The sequence below is a fragment of the Heterodontus francisci genome, chromosome 14 (assembly GCF_036365525.1).
Source record: "Heterodontus francisci isolate sHetFra1 chromosome 14, sHetFra1.hap1, whole genome shotgun sequence".
NCBI lineage: Eukaryota > Metazoa > Chordata > Chondrichthyes > Heterodontiformes > Heterodontidae > Heterodontus > Heterodontus francisci.
In genome coordinates this window covers 56,996,588-57,012,204 of record NC_090384.1, presented here as the reverse complement: position 1 = coordinate 57,012,204, position 15,617 = coordinate 56,996,588, and the positions used below count along the sequence as shown (strand labels likewise).

Sequence of the window (15,617 nt, the reverse complement as noted above, 5' to 3'; positions counted from 1 at the left end):
GTTTCAAAGAGCTCAGATGAGATATGTGTATGTATTTGAACCAAAATGTTGTTACCAAGAGTTTGTCTTTAGTGGCAAGAACTCTGGTGCCAACATCAGTATCTAACTCTTTCCTTTGGTACTAGAGCTTGAAAAGAATATGATACTTAATTACACCCAATAAGGAGATAGGATATTTACGGCATTGTGAAAACATGCATCATTGAGGTTTATGACAGCCAGCCAATCTTGTGGACACATTGACTGACTTGAACTGTCTGTGGTACAGTGAGCATTTTAATAAAACGCAAAGAAAAAATTATATTTATAACATTATAGACAGAGCCACAGTCATTTGATTTGACAAAAACTTAAATGTCTGACAGGATTTTCAGATTTATTTTCTTTATGTTAATAGTTTCAACGTTGAATTTTCTCTAATATATTAACAGCATTCATGCTTTCCCTTAAATAGATAATCATTCATGTGACATAAAAGCTGCAATGCTTGTTGTGTACCCCCACCCTCCAGCACTAAATAGCTCTCAACAACTCAATAAACATAGAAGCCTTCAGTCTTCTAATTCAAACACCACATGGCCTGAATTTTAACCTCGACATGAGTTCTGTGCAGGGGGTGGCAGTGGGAGGAACTGTGTGTGGTCGGGAAACCCAAAACAATAGGGACGGAATTTTACGGTGGGCGGCGGGTACCCGTCCACTGGCCGAAAAGTTGGTGGCATGCTTGCTTTCACTGGGCCTGGGGATTCAGAGCAGATTTTATGCTCCCCAGACCCTTAATTGGCTATGGGCGGGACTTCCACCTCATTGAGGCAGGAAGTCCCACCTAATGGACTTGCCAGCCAATCAGCGGTCTGGCAGCTCTTAGTCCCAGCAGCGCCATTGGGATTAGGGGCCATCCCCCAGCCCACCAGAAGGCCACCTGGTTTTATCAAGCAGGTTTTGAGGCCTCAGCCACCCAAACATAAAATGCCCATGGTGGTGGGCAGAGGTCCTTAAGTGGCAAATAATTGACCACTTAAGGGTCTTAAATGGCCTGGGGCAGGCAGGCCATTTCTTGCCACCACCACCCCGTGTAAATTGGCAGCAGAGATGGGAGCGGGTCGGGAAGCGCCCCTATTGACCTCGGTCTCTCTGGATGATGGTAAGGGAAAAAAAAGAATTAGGTTTATATTTCCTTGAATATAGAAGATTAAGGGATGATCTAATTGAGGTGTTTAAGATGATTGAAGGAACTGATGGGGTAGATAGAAAGAAACTGTCATGGTCCACATTGCTACTGATGAGGGATGTGATCCTGCAGGCAGAATTTAGGGAGCTAGATAAGACATTAGCAAGCAGGACCTCAAAGGTCGTAATCTCCAGATTACTCCCGGTACCACACACGAGAATAGAAATAGGAGGATGGAACAGATGAATGCATAGCTGGAAAGATGGTGCAGGAGGGAGGGCTTCAGATTCCTGGAACACTGGGACCAGTTCTGGAGAAGATGGGACTTGTACAGAGCAGACGGGTTGCACCGGAGCTGGCACAAATGTCCTTGCAGGGCAATTTGCTAAGGCTATCGGAGAGGGTTGAAACCAACGTGGCATGGGTGTGGGAACCAGGAGATAATACAAGAGAGGAACACCAAAGGGCACAGAGAATTGGGACAGACAGACTGCACTAGAATAGGAAATAGTAAGTTATTAGATGGGTTCAGAGTAAGAGGGAAGGTAATAAAGTCTAAATTAGGGTTACAATGCATGTATGTGAATGCACAGAGTGTGGTAAATAAGGTTGGTGAGCTGCAGGTGCAGATAACTATGTGGAATTATGATGTTGTGGTGATAATGGTGACCTGGCTCAAAGAAAGGCAGGACTGGGTACTAAATATTCCTGGATATAAGCTGTTCAGGGAGGAGGGGAAAGGAAGGACAGGGGGAGGGGTGGCAGTTTTCATTAAGGAGAGCATCACAGTGCTGCGGAGAGAGGACGTCCAAAGGGGTCAAGGACAAAATCTATTTGGCTGGAGCTGAGGAACAAAAAAGGTGCATTTACTTTGCTCAGTGTAATATATTGACCACCAACCAGCAGGAAAAATGTAGAGCAGGGTTGGGCAACATTCAGCCCGCGGGCCAGGATCTGGCTGGCCAAAGGTTTCCATCCAGCCTGCAGATGTATTTCAGAGATAAGAAATTTCCCATTGGCTCCTTCCTTCAGACCAGCTTTGTAAAACATCGTGCTGTTTCACAGACAACAGGTGCTGCGAGCAGGAACAGCAGTTTCCCAACTTCGGATAGATTGAGTTTTTTTTTCAAAAGCCACCAGAAAACCCTGAATCTGTCCAAAGTTGGGAAACACTTGTTCCTGCTCCCAGCATTTGTCAGCTGTGAAACTGAGCGCAATTTAAAAAAAAAACTGACCAACCACAAAGCTGCTGTTCTGAGCACTCCTGCTCCCTGCAACAGGCAGAGGCAGAGAAAGGGGGGGGGGGCGCGAGAGGGAAAAGGGGGGGGCGCGAGGGAAAGGGGGGGGGCGAGAGGGAAAGGGGGGGGGCAGAGGGAAAGGGGGGGGGGAGAGGGAAAGGGGGGGGGGAGAGGGAAAGGGGGGGGGGAGAGGGAAAGGGGGGGGGGAGAGGGAAAGGGGGGGGGAGAGGGAAAGGGGGGGGGCGCGAGAGGGAAAGGGGGGGGCGAGAGGGAAAGGGGGGGGCGAGAGGGAAAGGGGGGGGCGAGAGGGAAAGGGGGGGGCGAGAGGGAAAGGGGGGGGCGAGAGGGAAAGGGGGGGGCGAGAGGGAAAGGGGGGGGCGAGAGGGAAAGGGGGGGGCGAGAGGGAAAGGGGGGGGCGAGAGGGAAAGGGGGGGGCGAGAGGGAAAGGGGGGGGCGAGAGGGAAAGGGGGGGGCGAGAGGGAAAGGGGGGGGCGAGAGGGAAAGGGGGGGGCGAGAGGGAAAGGGGGGGGCGAGAGGGAAAGGGGGGGGCGAGAGGGAAAGGGGGGGCGAGAGGGAAGGGGGGGGCGAGAGGGAAAGGGGGGGGCGAGAGGGAAAGGGGGGGGCGAGAGGGAAAGGGGGGGGCGAGAGGGAAAGGGGGGGGCGAGAGGGAAAGGGGGGGGCGAGAGGGAAAGGGGGGGGCGAGAGGGAAAGGGGGGGGCGAGAGGGAAAGGGGGGGGCGAGAGGGAAAGGGGGGGGCGAGAGGGAAAGGGGGGGGCGAGAGGGAAAGGGGGGGGCGAGAGGGAAAGGGGGGGGCGAGAGGGAAAGGGGGGGGCGAGAGGGAAAGGGGGGGGCGAGAGGGAAAGGGGGGGGCGAGAGGGAAAGGGGGGGGCGAGAGGGAAAGGGGGGGGCGAGAGGGAAAGGGGGGGGCGAGAGGGAAAGGGGGGGGCGAGAGGGAAAGGGGGGGGCGAGAGGGAAAGGGGGGGGCGAGAGGGAAAGGGGGGGGCGAGAGGGAAAGGGGGGGGCGAGAGGGAAAGGGGGGGGCGAGAGGGAAAGGGGGGGGCGAGAGGGAAAGGGGGGGGCGAGAGGGAAAGGGGGGGGCGAGAGGGAAAGGGGGGGGCGAGAGGGAAAGGGGGGGGCGAGAGGGAAAGGGGGGGGCGAGAGGGAAAGGGGGGGGCGAGAGGGAAAGGGGGGGGCGAGAGGGAAAGGGGGGGGCGAGAGGGAAAGGGGGGGGCGAGAGGGAAAGGGGGGGGCGAGAGGGAAAGGGGGGGGCGAGAGGGAAAGGGGGGGGCGAGAGGGAAAGGGGGGGGCGAGAGGGAAAGGGGGGGGCGAGAGGGAAAGGGGGGGGCGAGAGGGAAAGGGGGGGGCGAGAGGGAAAGGGGGGGGCGAGAGGGAAAGGGGGGGGCGAGAGGGAAAGGGGGGGGCGAGAGGGAAAGGGGGGGGCGAGAGGGAAAGGGGGGGGCGAGAGGGAAAGGGGGGGGCGAGAGGGAAAGGGGGGGGCGAGAGGGAAAGGGGGGGGCGAGAGGGAAAGGGGGGGGCGAGAGGGAAAGGGGGGGGCGAGAGGGAAAGGGGGGGGCGAGAGGGAAAGGGGGGGGCGAGAGGGAAAGGGGGGGGCGAGAGGGAAAGGGGGGGGCGAGAGGGAAAGGGGGGGGCGAGAGGGAAAGGGGGGGGCGAGAGGGAAAGGGGGGGGCGAGAGGGAAAGGGGGGGGCGAGAGGGAAAGGGGGGGGCGAGAGGGAAAGGGGGGGGCGAGAGGGAAAGGGGGGGGGCGAGAGGGAAAGGGGGGGGCGAGAGGGAAAGGGGGGGGCGAGAGGGAAAGGGGGGGGCGAGAGGGAAAGGGGGGGGCGAGAGGGAAAGGGGGGGGCGAGAGGGAAAGGGGGGGGCGAGAGGGAAAGGGGGGGGCGAGAGGGAAAGGGGGGGGCGAGAGGGAAAGGGGGGGGCGAGAGGGAAAGGGGGGGGCGAGAGGGAAAGGGGGGGGCGAGAGGGAAAGGGGGGGGCGAGAGGGAAAGGGGGGGGCGAGAGGGAAAGGGGGGGGCGAGAGGGAAAGGGGGGGGCGAGAGGGAAAGGGGGGGGCGAGAGGGAAAGGGGGGGGCGAGAGGGAAAGGGGGGGGCGAGAGGGAAAGGGGGGGGCGAGAGGGAAAGGGGGGGGCGAGAGGGAAAGGGGGGGGCGAGAGGGAAAGGGGGGGGCGAGAGGGAAAGGGGGGGGCGAGAGGGAAAGGGGGGGGCGAGAGGGAAAGGGGGGGGCGAGAGGGAAAGGGGGGGGCGAGAGGGAAAGGGGGGGGGCGCACAATATCAAGATCCTGTATTTCTTTTTCTCCCAGGGAAATATATAGTGTCTCTTTAAGACAGCAAAATATCAGTACTGCTTTAAGAACAAGCAGGCCTCAGGAGATACCGAGAAGTTGCACTTTGGTTGCCGTCGGACACAACCATACAGAGAGGGAACCAACCAGCTTCAAAGGGTACATCCTGGTTGCCTTGGTTACAGCCATTCAGGACTGAGCATCGCGAGATACATTTGTTACAATTTAATTTTGAACCGGCTTATAGTGGAAAAACAGGCTGTTCTAATAATAGACAGACAGCTGTGTGTTAGCACCTGAAAGGAATGCTCTCAGACCATTTAAGCTGAAGGAAGAGAATTTAGTCTGTTTATTTATTATTCTCTCTCAAAGTTCTAAAAATTCAAGCCAAAACAGTGATCTCTGATAATTTAAACTGAAGGAAGGGTAGTTAGACTGTGACAATCTTTTATTAGAGAGAGAGAGAGAGACAGACAGACAGAGACAGAGACACACACAGAGACAGAGACAGACACAGAGACAGAGACACACACAGAGAGAGACAGAGACACACACAGAGAGAGACAGAGACAGAGACAGAGAGAGACAGAGACAGCCACAGAGAGAGACAGAGAGAGACAGAGAGAGACAGAGAGAGACAGAGAGAGACAGAGAGAGACAGAGAGAGACAGAGAGAGACAGAGAGAGACAGAGATCACTCCCAGCAGGACATCTGTTGGAATACTCCGCATCGCTACATGTGTGCAGGCAAACATTGACTACATGTGCAAGCAAAAAAATGCCAGGTAGCTCACTAAATCAGTGTCCAACATAGTGATGAGAAAGTAAGCCACTAAATTAATCTTCTAATTTAAGATAACTTTCTGAAATAGTCTCACCGGCCCCCCATGTAAGACAAAAATTATAATGTGGCCCCCACACGCAAAAGGTTGGACAACCCTGATGTAGAGGAACAATTTTGCAAGGAAATTACAGAGAGGTACAAGAATTATAGAGTAGTTATAATGGGGGACTTTATCCAAATATAGACTGGGATAGTAGTAAAGGGCAGAGAGGGGCAAGAGTTCCTCGAGTGTGTTCAGGAGCATTTTCTACAGGAGCATTTTTCCAATCCAATGAAAAAGGAAGTACTGCTAGACCTGGTTCTTGGGGATAAGGTGGACAAAGTGGATCAAGTGTCAGGAGGGAAACATTTAGGGGACAGTGATCATTGTATCATGAAGTTTGGGTTAGCTACAGAAAAGGACAAGAAATAATCCACAGTAAGAATAAAGAACTGGAGGAAAGCCAACTTCAATGGTGTAATTTACCACCCAATCTTACACCCACATTTCTGTCCTTGGCCTGCTGCAGTGCTCCAGTGAAGCTCAATGCAAGCTCAAGGAACAGCACTTTATCTTCCGATTAGGCACTCTACAGCCCTCTGGACTCAACATTCAGTTCAATAACTTCAGACCATGACCACCATTTTGATTATTTTTAACCCTGTCCCAGACTTAAACTGGTTATTATGTTGCTTTCAGGCAGAGCTGATCATTATTCTTCCATTAACACTTTCTCTGGACAAATGCTTTGTCTTTTCCTATGGCTATTACTACTCCCTTTGCCTTTTATTCCATTACATCTTTGTCATTTAATCTCTCCTGCTCTCTGCCCTATCACACACCTTCCCTTTTATTCTCTTTCCCACCCCCCACTTCACTTGCTCAAAACCTATTACATTTCTACCCTTTGCCAGTTCTGATGAAAGGTCACAGACTTGAAATGTTAACTCTGTTTCTCTCTACAGCAAGACTTGCTGTGTATTTCAAGCACTTTCTGTTTTTATTTCAGATTTCCAGCATCCAGAGTATTTTGCTTTTATTTTAATTCAATGGGGTAAGAATGGGTCTGACCAAAATAAACAGAAATCAAAGGCTGGCAGGCAAAATGATAACTGAACAATGGGCTGCCTTTAAGGAGATAGTTGGGACACAGTCAAGGTACATTCCCATGAAGGGGAAAGGCAGGGCAAACAAATCCAGAGCTCCCTGGATGAGGAAAGTGACAGAGTCAGATGAAGGCGAAAAAGTATGCTTATGACAGATGTCAGGTGGATAACACAACAGAGAACCAGACAGAATAGAGAAGGTTCAGAGGGGAAGTGAAAAAGCAAATTAAAGGTGGTATGAAAAGAGACTGGCAGCTAATATAAAAGCAAAACCAAAAGTCTTTTCTATGGGCATATTAATAGTAAAAGGTGGTGAAATGAGGAGTGGGGCCGATTAGGGACCTAAAAGGGGGATTCACATGTGGAGGTAGGGGACACGACTGAGGTGTTAAATGAATCGTTGGTATCTGTCTTTACCAAGGAAGATGCTGCTGCCCAGGCCATGGTGAAAAAGGAGGTAATTGAGACACGTGAAGAGTTTAAAATTGATAAGGAGGAGGTATTGGATAGGCTAGTTGTACTTAAAAGTTGATAAGGCAACAGGACTGGATGAAATACATCCAAGGATACTGAGGAAAGTGACTATCTAAATTGCAGAGGCACTGGCCATAATTTTCTAGTCTTCCTTAGATTCAGGGGTGGTGCCAGAGGACTGGAAATGTTACACCCTTGTTCAAAAAAGATAAGCCCAGCAACTACAGGCCAGTCAGTTTAACCTGATGGTGGGGAAGATTCTAGAAACGATAATTCAGGACAAATATTTGATAGAGGTATCCAAAATCACGACAGTCTGGACAAGGTAGATAGGGAAAAACTGTTCCCATTGGTGGAGGGATTGAGAACAAGAGGGCACAAATTTAAGGTAAATGGCAAAAGAAGAATAGCGACATGAGGAAACACTTTTTCACACAGCGAGTGTTTAGGATCTGGAATGCACTACCTGAGAGTATGATGCAGGCAGGTTCAATCGAGGCATTCAAGAGGTAATTCAACGGTTATCTGAAAAGGAAGAATGTGCAGGGCTACAGAAAGTAGCACTCGGTAAACTGCTCTTTCGGAGAGCCAGCACAGACACGACAGGCCAAATGGCCTCCGTCTGTGCTGTAATAATTCTGTGATTCTGTGAATTCAATGATAGAATAGGCTTGAGTGGCTGAATGGCCGACTCCTGTTCCAATGTTCCCACAGCACAGTGACTGCTGTTGGAAAGAATGAAGGCACACATTACAGGTAATGACAGAAACAAACTTGGCTGTGATGCCCTCCACAGCTGGATGGCCTGCTAATATTCATTGTTCAAGCTGATACAAAGAACAGGAATTTGGACAATGTAGCTGTGGGCAAGCAAAGAACTGTGCCTCATGAATCACCAGCTTCGTGACAGAGAAAGAGAGGAAATTGGTCAGTAAATGGTGATCAGTAGCAAAATCTCTAGTTGATATTCCCCTTCCTAGTCAAAGAACAGAGAACAGATAACTAGCACGCACTGAAGATTGAATGTAGCACTTCCTTGGTTTCATTGCTCTGTACCACAAAGTATATTTCCTAGCTAAGTGATGGGAGTGAGTAGAGATAAGTAGATTTAATTTAGACTACGATTACAGAACCAGAGGACATCAGTACATAACCATCAAGTAAAGCTAGAGGCAAAAAGAATCCCCATCACCAAACTGTAATAAATAAATGGAACAGACCCAGTAAAAAAAAGTGTATCTGCTTAGCTCCTTTAAAAATGGCTTAATAAAAATCTACTTAATAATATGATCAAGGGTCATAAGAATAGATATCAATAAACAGATATTCACTGAAACATAATCTGTTGCTGGGATTGCAGTTGAACCTCCAATGGAATCCACTGGTTGGAACTGCAAATGGGGGATTGTAAAATTGGGTTAATATTCAGTACTTTGCTTGCTTATCTATGAGAGCTGTGGATAGATTCTATACAGCTTTATTTTCTTGGAGGTTTTAGCTATGGTTACTTGCCTCTCTCAGAAAACTGAATGGGTTGGTTCAGTAAGAGTTCATGACATGGCACAATCTTTTCTCATTTTCCATACCTGTTGGGGTTCTTAAGATTTATCTATTTAGCCTGGCCTTTCTATACTGCATCTGGAAACATCTGTCAAATTAATTGTAGATCATCCCAACATGCATTTAAATCCTGTAAGCACTTGTCATTTCTGTTGCAGCAACAAGACAGAGTTTCTGGTTTAGCATAAGAATTTACATTAGGTGTCAGCTTTGGCTCAGCTGTAGCACCCTTGCTTCTGAGTCAGGAAATCATGGCTTCAAGTCCCACTCCAGAGACTAGAGCACATTATCTAGGGTGGAAATTTACTGCACTACTGAGGGAATGCTGCACTGTCGGAGGTGTTGGCTTTCTGACTAGATGTTAAACCAAGGCCCGAGAGCCTATGGCACCACTTTTTCTCCCAGTGTCCTAATCAACATTTATCCTTCAATCAACTAAAACTAAAACAGATTATCTAGTCATTTATCTCCTTGTTCTTTGTGGGACCCTGCTGTGTTTAAGTTGGCTAGCATGCTTTCTTACAACAGTAACTAACCTTCAAAAGTACTTCATTGGCTTTGAAGTGCTTTGGGACATCTTGAGACTCTGAAAAGTGCTTTATTAAATGTAGGTTCTTCCTTACTTTTATTTACAAGTAGCCAACTTGGAGTCATACACTGTAATATCATTACCTCTTTGCTGAGATCCAGATTGTAGTCTAATGGTTCCACATCAGCTTCCACCACTGGCACTGCCTTTATAAGCCCATCCTGAAGACTATTATGCTCTCCTTTCACTGCTTTTTCCAGTAACTGTAAATCAAACTCTTGTTCACGTTTCCACTAAAGAGGAACAGACAAATAATTTCAATCTGTTAACATACGGCTGCAACATTATGCAGAGGCAGAAGATAAACCTGAGTATAAAAGCACATGTAAATGGTTTGAAGAAGCCTATTTCTATAAAGACAAGTTTATATCTTAATTCGAATTGAAAAGTATTTCTAGCTAACTACACTCCTACCCCACACCATTCACAATTCTGGAGGAATACCGGGCAGATCAGATTGATTTAGCATTGTTTCTGTTTAGGTATATGCTACGTTTCCTCACCATGATCAAAGCAATTTCCAAAGCTCAGTTTTTAGGATTGTGGGAACAATCTCCTCAACTCTGATGTGCAATTAGTTTTGGATTACTCTAGGAAGTAGCCCATACAGACAAAATGGACTGAATGTTGTCCTTTTGTGCTGTAAACCTCCATGGCATTGTGTAGGTGCAACAAGACATTTCACCTCGGACCACCACTTCTCAAAATATAGAGATAACATAAGAACTATGAGCAAGAGTAGACAATTCAGCCCCTCGAGCCTGCTCCGCCATTCAATACAATTATGCTGATCTCAACTCATATTTTAATAATCATTTAGGTGTGGCTTTGGGGATGGTGGAGGTGAAAGATTTTTTTGTATTATTTAATATTTATAGGCCACTTTTGTTTAGCATTACAGATCCAAGAGTAATGTCATAGCAAGAGGAAATCAGGTATAAAACTAGGGCATTGTTCTATCATGTGTTGCTGTCAAGGCCTAGGTATGTAAACTCTTACTAATTATAAATGTGACAATATTTCCATTGAATTGTGGAGTTATTGATAGAACATCTTCATTCGGGCTATTTGTGACACACGCTGTGGTTGTGGTCCGGAAGTATTGTCTCCATTATTGCTTTTGTTATAAAGTCACCCTTCTGTTGCTCAAGGGGTTTTGTAGCATTGAGATACGACAGAGATGGCAGATTTAGCTCTGCGGCTGCATTCAAATTGGTCATTCAGTGTAACTGCACCACACCTTTAATGAGGGACAATGAGTAAGAAAGATAGCGAAGTGACTGATCTACACACTAGACTGTCATTAAGAACAGGAATAAAAGGCAGCCAAGGATGACCTTCAAACATTTTAGCACATACTTGTGCAACTTAGCAAACACCTTGAGCCAAAGTAGAAGTTCCAGAAAATTCAGCCTTCTTTTTTTTATCAATACTTATATTGTCAAATGTCAGAATCAGTTTAACTATTGAAAAATATGTCAATCAGGCATAAGAGAAAATGATTATTTTGGATGTGAACATATCACAAAGATCTTTAAAGTGATTTCATTACAATGACCAAGAATAGAAACAGAGAGATCATGGGAGTAACAAATTGAAAAAAGAGCCATAGAACATCCCAATCTAAGCTGGCCAGGGAAATGGCAGGGCTACTAAGAATTGGAGTCATGTACTCTGAGCTAGAAAGGAAGAAAAGAAAATCAATCAGCATCCCTATTCCAATCACTAAACGTAACCACGACAGTAAAGTGCCTGTGTGTGGATCTGCAGTGAGGACAGGGTTAAATTAGATTGTCAGTCAGAGCATATACAGCACAGAAACAGGCCCTTCAGCCCATCATGTCTATGCCGGCTATCAAGCACCTAACTATTCGAATTGTAATGCCTTCCCCAGTCAAATAGCCTGTCAACGCTCACTGTATAAGCTCACACATGAAGGACCATTTGAATAATCTCCCCACTGCCTCTAAAGATGCAAGTTAACATGAATCACCACATTCAAAAGAAAAACACTGAAGGAGGAAAAGAAAATCATTCAAAAGTTTTCAATGATAATGTTGCAAACTAAATTAAACTAAAATCACACAGTGGGAAAGGCGAAGAACATAAAATAAATTAGGATTTTTCTGGAGAAAGCAATGAAGAAGCTTGGACTGAAACGGGGTTCCTGAAAAAAAAATGAATTTTAGTGTTAGAATAACTAGACAAAATACATGATAACCTACAATTCCCCTCGGAAAAATTGTTGAACAACTGCAAAAAGCTGGTACATGAGAAAACCTGGCAGCTTAAAAAAACAAAATGAAGTAAAAGAGTCTTGGATAAAGACCCATGATCTAGCCACTGCTTCAAGGTAACTGAATAAAGTTAAATTCCTATCAGGTTCGATTTCAGGATTTTTACTGATATTTTGGATCACATTCCGCCTGACTACTGTGAAATGTTGTTTTTCATTCAGGGAATATGAAGAGATGTACAAAAATAAGAAGGGCCAAATGGCCTACTCCAGCTCCTATTTCTTATGTTCTTAAAAGCAGTTCAGGAAAGAAAATCTCAATTACATTCAAGATGCCAATAGTTACTGGGCAGAGTGTAAGAGACACTAAATAAACAATAAGCCTGAAAAAGTCTTCACCATAAATTAAAGTCAGACCCACATTATGTCTCTCCTGTGAGATCTTGCTTCTTACATCTTCAACAGCATTTTAACAGTAGGGTTTGAAACAAGGTTATCATAACTCTCAAACAAGAAACCAATAAACCACATACTTTACACAGTGCATTCCCTAGTCTAAAATCCATGGAAGGTAAGAGACATATGGCAAAGAATGATTGTGCAAAATATTTGTGGGATTGGGTGGTGCAGTGGGTTTGAATGCTGCCTTTTCACCTTGGTTTGTGAACGTCCTAAATTGGAAATAAAACAATTGTTGAAATATTCCCAGCACATTTGCAGCAAGTTGTGAGAAGCAGAACCAGAACTTTAAACTAATAGCAGCAGACACAGCAAACCACTCAACATTCTGATTTTCAATTGGTACTTGTGCTTAATTCAGTCTGCCTTCCCAAACAAGTCTCAGTACAAACCCTGAAGGGAACAGTGTTGTGTTCAGGTCAGTGTTCGTAGCCTGCACTATTCAGGGATTGTAAAGTACAAACAGGGTTGCCAATGGGACAGATGGTATCTGACTACACAACCAAGCCTGCACTTTGTGCAAGCAGAACTCAGTGCTTTATAAATCCACATTACACAGATTACAATAATAAAAGTGATCTATAAAAAAGTTCAGCAATAGCCAATAGCTATTTCTCATGATTTTTTTTTAAGGATAAAGTTAAAATGAACAATCGTCTCAGCACTAAGCTCTGGAATTCTCATCCTAAACCTCTCCACCTCCCTTGCCTTCTTGAGGACACTCCTTAAAACCTACCTCTTTTAGCAAGTATTTCCTAATGCTCTAGCCTGTTCTAATGTCTCCTTCTTTGGTTCGGTGTCAATTTTCTCTCTGATTATGCTCCTCTGACGCACCTTGGGATGTTACTGCATTAAAGGTGCTGTATAAATGCAAGTTGTTGTTGATTTAAAAGATGACATTTCTGGTGCAAGAGATGTAAGCAGCTCTCCACCACCGCACCCCGCCACCCGCCTCCCCCCCACCCCCACCACACTCTCTTAGGTCTAGACTTTGTTCTGTGTTTTGAATTTGCTTCAATCACTTCACAGCACATTGATTAATATACTATGATAGGAGTAAAGGATAGCAGAAGCATCTTTAGCTGGGATTTTAAATGAAGGGCTCCCTTTTCATTTCTCTTCTCCATTCTTGGACCACTTGTGAGCATAAAGTTCCCTGCCTCCCCAGTGCATTTGCAATGCTAGCTGGCTGAAGACCCCTGATAAAGCATTGCATACGCACACGAGCCATGTATTGCCAGGCTATTAAAACCATTCCAGAATAAGCACAAAAGTCCTGGCTCAAGAAGTGCAGAACAGGATCAAATATGGCAGGAAACATGAGTGTTTGGCAACTGTGAGGCAAAGGATTGTTCAGAATTTTGATACCAGTTTTCATTTTCTGCAAAGTTTACATCAAGAAAAAAAGGGCAATGCTCTTCAGGGCTAAGTAGTCTGTGTGTCTGTTTATTCTGTGTAGTGACAATGTGCAAAATACAGACTGCTCAAGTCTATCCATTGTACAAAAGATTCTGTAATTCACAGCAATTATCTGGAATTTTGTTGTTAGCATCTGCAGCAGTGGCATGTAATTTGGACTTGCTTCATTATTTAATCACCACTGGCACTAAATTCAGAAATCGAAATAGATTCAAAATCAAATTCTTCTCTTTTGTGGGATTATATAGGAGAGTTGAGTGTGCCGCAGATTGCACAATCTACCAACAATATTACATATTTCTAAATACAGTGAGCTGTATGAAACACTCTTTCATGTTCTGGCTAACCTCCAAATGCATCATCCTACACACTCTTCCTCCTATCTTAAATCCTTACTGTGTTGAAGTCTCCTATTCCAAACCAGGCATTCCTAATCTCCCTCAGAATTTCCCTCCTCCTACAGTCATCAGGCTATCAAATTCCAAGCTTCACATCATGTAATCACTACTTTCTGATTTACCTTTTTTGAAAAGAAAATCTTGATTCAATGTGGGTGATCTCCTGTATTTAGGGCCTTCATTTAAGTTTCTCAATTTAAAAACTCAACTGTAAACTCTGAGCACAACCTTTTGCCAAAACATTTAAATTAGACTTCTCAAGCAAAGGGCAGTTGGAGCTAGAATATAAATGTCACAACATCAGAGGTTTGAACACTAGACTCTGTCAAAACAACTGTGCCCAGAAAACGAATATCTGAATTAACTTTATCATCTAAAACGGTTGTTGCTATTTTAACTGAAATCTTAAATACATTTGCACGAGAACCAGTTTTAAGGTTGAACTATTTACAAATTTCAAACTTTTTTTTGGACTTTCCTGTCGTACCAATATTAATCTCACAAAACAAATCTGGTTTTGTCTTCACAATAGGCTGATGTGTTGATATACCAATAATCCACTTGTCATGTAAACATAGCAGCAAAAAGAAATCCTTCCAGACCAATATTATATTCTAAATTTAAAAAGCTCAGTGGGTGACAACAAGGTCCTATGATATAATAGGCCAAATTTACCGTAGCTGGTGAATGAACGGTAGTCTTGCCTGTACACATTTAATTTCTGAGATCTTTTGCACTGGAAGAGATCCAAACAGCACAGCACCCTCTACAGAGCATTTGGGACATGTGTGAACAGGACAAGTAACTATGTGTCTCCTTAACCAATCAGACTGAAGAATTGTTAATGACCAGCACGGAGTCTAAGCCAGGAAGTATAAGTTAGAATAATGAATTTAATGTCAAATTAGGCACAGGAAGGTAAATAAAGAGAGGGAAAGGAGGACAGGATTTAGAGAGAGAAAGAGAAAATGGAAACAGAAAGAAAAGGTAACAAAATTTAAAGTATTTTTTTAAAATCTCCAACAATTAAAATCTGAAAGAATGAGACTCCACACTTGTGAAAGTTAATTTTCAGCACCAGAGAATTTGTTTGGCAGTAATTAAGACTAATCACGCCATTAAAAATGGCACTTAGATTAAAATGGACAAGTCACAACTTTCTGTGCCAAGTTTAGCCCGTATCCAAAATGTCAGTACAGGAACTTCACAGCATTTTACAAGCTCGCTGCTGATCTCGACAGCGAGCGTCAAAAATTGCGGCCTGCACACTTGGGCTTCAGTCTGCGGAGCTGCAGCGATATTAAATGCAGTGGCTCATTTACATGTCCGGAGCGGACTGACCCCCTAATTACATGGAGGGGGTGGACTGTTCGTCTCCGGCGATGGTGCCAGGCCCCACTGCACAGGCGCCGCGCCATTTTTAAAGGGCTTTGACCCTTCAATTTCGTTTACATATCTGAAGTTATCGGCCTTTTAACTTTTATTGACAAAATTAACATAATGCTTCTTGCCCCGCTCCCACCCCCTCCAATGACCATACAGTTCATTCCTTGCTCTCTTCCCCCCCCACCAAAAATACTTACCTCCTGTATCTGACCTGTCCACCCCCCCTTCAAAGTTTATGAGCTTTTCACTTCAACCCCTTCCCACCATCCCCAAGACCAATTGGATTGCTTTGACCCCACTTTCCCCCCACCCCCTGCACTGAACTACTTACCTGTTCCTGCCTCCCCACCAGTGTCCCACATTGGATCTCCAGATGGAGATCTGAAGGCGCGGGAGTGCCAGCCACCGGCATGAATATCACACTGGGACCGACGGCGGGAGCGGGTAAGTATTTAATGC

The 15,617-nt window shown here is 45.8% G+C and overlaps 1 protein-coding gene across 6 annotated transcripts in view; it reads right to left on the bottom strand.

Annotated features, from left to right (window-relative positions):
• plekha7b (pleckstrin homology domain containing, family A member 7b) overlaps nucleotides 1–15,617 on the bottom strand; it is a 549,182-nt gene that overhangs the window by 19,120 nt on the left and 514,445 nt on the right. For all 6 annotated transcript variants that reach the window (XM_068046273.1, XM_068046275.1, XM_068046276.1 and 3 more), the window contains one exon: nucleotides 9,344–9,493. In XM_068046273.1, coding sequence (XP_067902374.1) covers nucleotides 9,344–9,493 — 150 coding nt within the window. The remainder of the gene's footprint in view (nucleotides 1–9,343; nucleotides 9,494–15,617) is intronic.